Source organism: Micropterus salmoides, unplaced genomic scaffold, assembly GCF_014851395.1.
Source record: "Micropterus salmoides isolate LMB-PRFRI ecotype aquatic unplaced genomic scaffold, ASM1485139v1 Ms_hic_scaffold_12, whole genome shotgun sequence".
In the NCBI taxonomy this organism is placed as follows: Eukaryota; Metazoa; Chordata; class Actinopteri; order Centrarchiformes; family Centrarchidae; genus Micropterus; species Micropterus salmoides.
In genome coordinates this window covers 26449589-26457768 of record NW_024040263.1, presented here as the reverse complement: position 1 = coordinate 26457768, position 8180 = coordinate 26449589, and the positions used below count along the sequence as shown (strand labels likewise).

Here is an 8180-nt window from a genome sequence, read left to right as displayed (position 1 = left end):
GATTTAAGATTTTACATCTTTTGATATGATAGCAGTTCAGGGATTTCAATACATTTTATCATGTTCTTTATAAAATCCATGTGACACTTTATGCTGAAATTACAAAGGTAGGCCTGTGAAAACTACTGACTGTATTAATACACTGACTGAACATTGTACATTGTATCCTCATTATCTGCAATTTCATGTAGTAATGAACCTGTCTGAAACACAAAAACTTGAATTCAAAATACTGAATCAATTGTGTAAAAATATTTCTTGAATGAACATGTTTTAATTACAGTTTCAGTAAATGGTGTAATGAGCCTATAGGCAAATGTGGAATAAAGTAAGAATAGTAGGATACTCAGAAAAATAGACATGCCTGAAACATAGAATAAAATGTTAATTACATTCATTTAAATACATAGATAATTTCAGTAATTCAAAACTCATTATGATACAGGAAATGCATGCAAATAGCTAAGCTATAGTAATTTCTTTGGTGGCTTAGGCTGCTGGAAATGCTGTTGTTGAAGATGATAACAAGAATAATAATAATAATGTCATGTAAACGATGAAATGTTGGGATGTATACTGTTTTAGGCCTCCCTCAGGCTATCATTAGCCACGCCTGCTATTTCCTAAAAACTGTGTAACTCTAGCACGTCTAGTGTCGGATACAAAACCCATATTACTGAAAAATAAATACCGAATCAGCTTATTTTTAAGTGATATGTAACTACACCTCTGTCATTGTACTTGCAGTCTTCATAAACAGTAAGGCCGCAGGACCGGCCCACCATCTCAACGCCATAAATGCTTTAAAGTTAGCATCAGACCACCAAAAAGTGTCTCTTTCACTGGGTGGGGAATTAAATGAAACCATCATACGTCTCCGTCATACAGGCTGAAGTACTTGCTGGCGTTTGAGAAGCAGAGGTATGGCGTGCTACTCCCTGGGTATACAACGGGCAGGGGCATGGGCAGAAGGCATCTCCCCAGCAGATTGCTCTCTTTGTACAAGGCCGGGAGTTGCCCCATCACCACGGGCTTTCCAGTCTCGGGGAAATCGGTAACAGGTCCGTCGATTTCGGTCGAAATTTGCCGTTTCAATTTATTCCTGCGATTCTGAAACCATATTTTTACCTGGGTTTCCGTGAGCTGGAGGGAACTGGCGAGGCAGGCACGCTCTGCGCTGCTCAGATAGCGTTTCATGTCGAAGGTAGACTCCAACTGGAAAATCTGTCTCTTGGAAAAAATTGTGCGCGTTTTCTTTTTCGTTATCATTTTGCTCTTCTTGGCAGGGCTGCCTCCTTTGTGGAGGTCCGTGGCCGTGGTGGTGGAGCTGCTGTCGTCGCAGCTGCTGTCCCCACTCTCGAAGCGCACCTCTGTTGCCTTCTTCAGGTCTCCGCGGCTGATGATGACCGATTCCGTTGCTCCGTTACAGTATGTGATCAACTCTGCGAACAAAATGACACGTCGTTTAACCCGATGTGGTTCAGTCTCAACTGACCTGAAACTGTAAGATCTTCTGACAAGGCGTGCGTATTTGTGAATAGAGATGACATAATATCTATCTATACAGCCTACAGCTACAAAATATACCAAAACCCTCTTACCACTTTCGTTAAGCTTGCTCTCCGGGCCCTGCTTCTGCTGGGCTATGTGCTCCTCGTGGGGGCTCTCGAAACCGTCTTTACGCATCGCGGTGGCCGAGTCATTCTGCAGTCCGATGGGGAGACAGCTGTCACAGTTCCTCCCGCTTGTTTTCAGATTGAGGATGTTGTCAATAGTGAATTTCAGAGAGGCGGCGGGTCGACATGGCGCGTCCACTTTGTTCATATTCTCCAATGCTTGAGTCCTTTTTTGTTTACTTCCGCGACTCTACTCAGTCTAACCCGGGAAGGCAATCTGACCACTAACGTCTCGATGCTCCGCGCACCATAGCAGCAGCCACTGAGCAGACTGCTGGGCTGGCGATGCTCTGCCTGCACCGTTTCTGCACACACCGAATGGAGCGCGCGTTGTCGTCGCTGATTGGTCCAGAGGAGCGCGCAGAACGGGCCAATGACAGAGTGGGGACGGGAGGAGTAGGGAGGGCAAGAGACTGTTGTGGTGCCCTTTCTCTCCTCCACTCACCCCCACTCCCCTATTTATCTCCTCTATGCTGCAAGAATAGTTTAATTGTTATTTAACACCATACTGTTTTTGCGCGACGAGACCGTCAACAATTGAATGTGTCCCAAACTTGGAGAAAAAACGTTTGTCAACTGATGTGCAGCCTGAAAGTAAATCGGATTGTTTGGAATTATTTGCCTAGTGAAATTTCATTGTGTGCACATCTGTGTAATTGTTGCACAGTACTTCTCAAAAGCACATTCTGATTTTCAATTGGAGTAGTATTTTTAGTTATAGGTGTTGCTGGGTTTTCAGTATAGGGTGTAAAAATAGAATAGTATAAACAGACTAACAAAAATAGCTGCTTTTTTCCCACATTTCTACCATGTGGCATTCATAAAACGATCGTTTCTTTTATGGGATTGTTTACTGTATATACATAGTCCATACATAGTAAGTCATATGCTGCGTTTTTTTTCTCAGTTAAAGCAATGTGTTGTTTTAATAAGATCATGAGGTAAGTCTGATCAGTCTTACCTCGTGATCTTATTAAAACAATTTTATACGATATTATTTTATTTTTAGCCACTTCTTATGTGTTAACCTTTTCCTATGTTTTAATGTGCTGTATTGATGCTTTGTTGATGCTTGTATGTTGTTCCTCAAATTTAAGTCGCTTTGGATAAAAGCGTCTGCCAAATGAATAAATGTAATATATCCTCTTTAAAATCCACAACAAGTTAGAAACTCTGAATTTTGCATGACAAAAAATGTTATGCATGCATTCAGAGGACTCATGAACAGCTCTTTGTTACATGTGGCCTTTTGACTTAGTTAGATTCTTAACTTCCTCTAAAATTGAGGACACAACTTGCTGTCTGCTAAGTATTTGTTAAAAAAGGTAATTGATTAAATAAGGCTGAAATGGGCCTATTTGCCTGTCCAGTGAATTTCTGTATAGTGATTTTTAAAAAAAATAATAACATAATTTTTGTCTAAAATATCTTATGTTCTTACATAGATTATTTTATCAACTATATAGTTGCTCAGCTGTTGTGGACGTCGGAGAGAAGAGCATGAATAGTCATAACAGAGTTCTACTTGTAGCAGAAACTTCAACATGTGTGTAAAATGTTAACTTTGTCATTCCCGAAAAGACGCAAATTCCTGCTCAAAGCTTTGTTCTGTCCTTGTGTCACAGCACATGTGGCCTCACTTCATTCCCTGTAAACACTTCTCGGTGTTTCCCTGCACGTTTATGATTGACAGACAGGAAAGCTCATTTGTCTTCAGTGAGTGGGCTATTTATAAACAACAGAAAAGCCACAAAAAAAAAAAAACATTTTGTGCTTGATTTTTATTTATTTATCTATCATGTGAAAAAAGTGACAAAGTTGGAAAGATGTGTGGCTTTAAATATAAAAGTTTGCAAAAATATGTGTGTATTCAAACATAGGCCTACAGTACAGTACATGAACAGCTCCGGCCTTGCCATGCGTGGCTGTTATAGTCTATTCTGTGACAGGAGCACAGGCTCATGTAGAGGCATATGAACAGACATGTAAAGATGATTCATTACTATGTTATTATCACGGCCTCTGCGGCTCTTTGGATGCAGTCAACAATTTTCTGCGGCATTGTGGGTTATTGCACGATTAACAGGGTTTTTATTTATATATATCAGTATTCAGCAGTCTTTACACCAAGCCCGTCATCTGCGACCTTAAAAGGCTCATGGAGTGAGCGAACGAAGACAGAGGGTAGTTGGAGAAGCCCGCGACAGGTGAAGAAACTGGATGTCCGTTCAGGTTGAAACCCAGCGCCGCAGTAGAGGCGGGTCCTTCGTGATACAGAATGGGGACCCTGACAATGCGCTGGGTCGAGTGTGGGATGTGTGCAGCCTCAAGGTCCGCCGCCAGCTGTCTCTTCCATTTATTCCTCCGGTTCTGGAACCAGATTTTGACCTGAGTCTCTGTCAGGTGGAGAGACGCTGCCAGCCCCGCTCTCTCCGAGCTGCTCAGGTACCGTTTCACGTCGAAGGTGGACTCCAGCTGAAACACCTGACTGCGGCTGAACACGGTCCGAGTCTTTTTCTTCCGGTTGGAGCTCAGGTCCGAGGATGCGTCCTGCCCTGACGGTGCATCAAACCCGTTCTGCGCGTCCTCGTTGTCGTCTGTCAGGTTGCTGTCGCCTGTTTTCCTATCGGTTTCGTCGCTGCCCTCCGTTATCGGCTCCGAAACGGCGGGGGAGCATCTGTCACTGGTCGACATGGAGCAGCAGTGGTCGTCTGAACTTAGATTTTCTCTTGGACCTGAAAGGAGAACAAGAGCATGACTGACTTTTTAAGCAGACCGAGAAAAATGGAATAAAAGTAATAAATACATTGATATAATTAATAAATTGTATCAAAGGAAAATGACGAAAACAAGTTGGAAGAGAATATACGTTATGTTTCACGAAATATTACGATTATTTAAATGAACTTTGATTTAAATGCTATTTAAAATAGTCTTAGGCCTATGTTTTTCGTTATCACAGGGTGCGCATGGGCAAAGCTGAGGCGTTTTGATTGGATTGCATAACACATGATCCACGTGAGGAAATTGTGTCAGGCGATTGTAATACAGATAAGAGTACAATAAATATACGAGTCTCCCCAAGGCAATCAAGGTCTTTGCACGGTCTAATCAAAACATCCAACAAGTTAATAGGATTTATTGTGTAGGCATTGTCGTCGACCAGGAGCTTCACTTGTGAACACAAGGATTGTGATGTTGGAATTTTACAATTGAAGTATTTGACTGTACACACACCAAATGGAGGGGCACTTTGTTTTGATGTGAGGATGCGTGCCAGTGGCACAAATTGATGTGCGTAAAAGCGTCATGTTGACGTTCAGGGTTACTGCGCTTCTGTTTTGGGTACTGGGCATTTGTGCGTAATCAATGTGCGTAATTTTTTGATTGGGATACGGATCTCTTGATGGCAAGCAACCATGAAATATCCTGGTTCTGTACAGTAGCGGATGAAATGCGCTTATGGTGGTCAGACATGAAAAACAGTGTGTCTTACACATCGTTTACAGATTGATGCCATCTCCGAGTTCCATAAAAGATTTGCTGAATGTTAACAGTCATTACAAACCAAGTGTACGGCAGCTTTTAAATGAGTTTGGAAAACTTGATTATCTAGTGGGTAAACGGTAAAAGAGCCACGGCTGCAACAGTATAGGCTCCACACTCGACTCGCCCTGACTTTGTTAGTTTTATTTAATGGAGCAAGAAGAAACATGCGACTTTCCAGGCTGGCTTTAACTCCATATGCTTCTAATAAAGCAAACCTAATACATTTACACTTATATATAAACGACCTGACGGCGTCAAAGCAATAAGCACCTGCTGTTCTTTTTTAACTTTAAGTCATGATGTCATTTTGATACTCCGTGAAATTCAGTTAGGAGTTATTTTTGTATGAATTAATATAAGCCAATAGTGTGGTAAACTGCCGGTCTATTACACCCTGCTAACGTTGCAGCAATAACTGTAACAAACTATGCCTTATGTGCACAAAATGCCCACCGATAGTACTCATTTATTGCATGACATCGTTTTGCGCCTCAGGTAGGCTAAATAATCATCTATTTGGAGGACGCATAAAAGCTGTTCTGTACTCACTCTGTGGTATTTCCATAGCTCTAAAGTTTAAGGCAGTCCCCTCACGGTACCACTGCAAGTCTCTGTACGGGGACCGAGCTGTGGAGCTGGAGCCATCGGGCGCTGGAGCGCTCGTGTCAGCTTGTTGTGATTTGAGGACTCGGCCGGTGGAGACCGTCTCAACACCAGCCTCCCCACGTTTGTTGGCCGACATCGACTCCTGCCCATTCCGCCCTTTGCCCAGTAAGTTCTCGATAAAAAACGACGACGCCCTTGATGAAGTGGGAATCTGGTTGTCCGTTAGCTTCTCCTGCATGTTTTCCCGATTTGACGGTGCTTTTTACGCAAAAACCGAGCTGATCCAAGTAGTCATTTTAAGCATAGATGGTTTTGCGCTATGATCGGATAAGGAGTCATGGCAGAGACAGGACGGGAATCTCCTCTGTGCCAACGGGAGGAGAGGGAGACAGTGAGACGGAAGCAGTAGTACAGTGAAGCGCTTAACGAACCGATGGCATCCAGCGATTGGACGAGCACAATAGCAAATGGGGTTTTCCAAGGAAAGGAGAATTACTGTCTCCCTGCGTCAGCCGCTGCTGCTACTCTCTCTGTCTGTGGGTGTGTGTGTGTTCACGTGCAGGCCCGTCCCCTCGAAGCCATGCAGCCAGGAGAAAACCTCTTTTCGTGGTACAGCACTCTTTATTTGGGTCAATTATGGTGCAAATCAAAATAAGCATCCGCCATGACAGCAGACATCATCGGGGTCGAACCCCCCCTACCCCCGGTCCACTCTGACAAAGGAAGGCTCACATTCAGCTATTAACTGGCAGGGAACGACAGCGTGGAGCCTGTCAATTTAAGGGCGTGTGTGTGCGCGTTGAAGTAGCCTACTTGTGCCTTTAATCCATTTTGAGAATGCAGCAAAAACCAAGGCAACCTGCGTTAACAGCCTTTACGCTATTATGCTAAGTTTAGATAACCTTTGACAGCATCTGGAAGACTGCGACATTTCCGTTGCTCATTATGTACATTTCTCATGTACAGTTGGCCTATATAACAATATTTCAGTGGTGGTTGATTGTGGCAGGATGTTATCGACCTCAGAGTTTATGGTTTTTGAACGCATGTGCGTACTGAACCATGCATGGCTTTGCAATGGCACGTGAAATGCTGCTTCTTGGAGATGCGGCTGCTGTCAAAGGTCGTCAAAACTTTGCGTAATGGCTCAAATGCCCTTGATGATAGGCCTGTTTGTCTGCATCTGACCACTACTGAAGTTTAACTACACATGTTGTCCTTTTATGAAGAGAGTTGATTGGCAAAATTATGTAGGACTAATGGTCAATACAGTTGTAGTGGTCTAGTTATTTTTCCTAATTATTTTAGGTAATTTTCTGCTTTATAATTTCATGATGTAGCGCACACTAATAAGAACCGGGGTTTTGCAGATCAGACCTTCGTTTTGTCATGTTTTTTGTTTAAAAAATATTAAAGCTGATATTTCCATTTGGCTTTGAACAGGCCTTTAGTTCGCCTCAAAGCAGCAAATAACCTCCTTAAAAAGCAGTAGCCTACAAACATCCAGATCAATTCACTTACAGTGGATCCCCAGCTTCATTAAGAAAAGAAAGAAAATAAGAGTGAAAGTTTTACATTAAAAGTAGCCGGTTTCCAGATATTTCGGGTCGCACATAATGTGCAAACACAAAACAGTTCACTGATTAAGAGTAGCCCAATATGTTTCTAGCGAATGCAGCCCTCGTCGGACAGATTAAGATAAACTTATCACTATAAGATCATCTGAAACATTTGAATGAGTGCTGACAGGCGTCTTTACCCTTTCCGTTGAAATGGCAAGACATTTGAGCTTTTTATTTCCCTCAATGGAGTCAGCGGCGCTGACCTTTAACTCTGTCCCGTCCCCCCCCCCCCCCCCCCCCCCCAGCTAGGCTTACCCTTTGACAGAGGATCAGCGGTAATGTTGCTCTTCAGCCTAACACTCAGCGCAGACAACAGTAACATGAGCCGTGTGTTGAGGAGCTGATCTTGCACCTGTCTTGTAATATCCCTCTCAATAAAGAGTCTTAATATCGCGTTGGCTGATGTGCCTTTAATTCTGTTTGTGTCTCGCTGTCTTCCCCACGGGGCCAAAAAGCAGCTTTTCTCCCGCAAGCGTTGCGAGGAAGGTAATTTAATGACTAGACATTTTTACAATTAGCAATAACATTTTATGTATTGCTGTTTATTTTTATTTGCCATATAACTTTCAATAATTATATGATTAACTCTCTATATAGCTACAGGAAAAACCCACCTGGGTGTGTCTTCGTGTACATATAGCCAATGTATTTTAGAGCTTCTGTACAAATATATCCTAATGAAACGAAGTCAATAAATGTGAAACAATATAGCCAAATGACAAAGTAT

The 8180-nt window shown here is 42.7% G+C and overlaps 2 protein-coding genes across 2 annotated transcripts; both read right to left on the bottom strand.

The window, feature by feature from the left end:
- Positions 1–241: 241 nt before the first annotated feature.
- Positions 242–1938, bottom strand: hmx4 (H6 family homeobox 4). Its single transcript, XM_038712695.1, has 2 exons — positions 1602–1938; positions 242–1442 (listed from the first exon to the last, which is right to left on the bottom strand). The coding sequence occupies exons 1-2, from the start codon at positions 1822–1824 to the stop codon at positions 868–870; spliced, it is 798 nt and encodes a 265-aa protein (XP_038568623.1). The 5' UTR covers positions 1825–1938; the 3' UTR covers positions 242–867.
- A 1566-nt stretch (positions 1939–3504) lies between these two features.
- Positions 3505–6139, bottom strand: hmx1 (H6 family homeobox 1). Its single transcript, XM_038712694.1, has 2 exons — positions 5775–6139; positions 3505–4411 (listed from the first exon to the last, which is right to left on the bottom strand). The coding sequence occupies exons 1-2, from the start codon at positions 6067–6069 to the stop codon at positions 3798–3800; spliced, it is 909 nt and encodes a 302-aa protein (XP_038568622.1). The 5' UTR covers positions 6070–6139; the 3' UTR covers positions 3505–3797.
- Positions 6140–8180: the final 2041 nt, after the last annotated feature.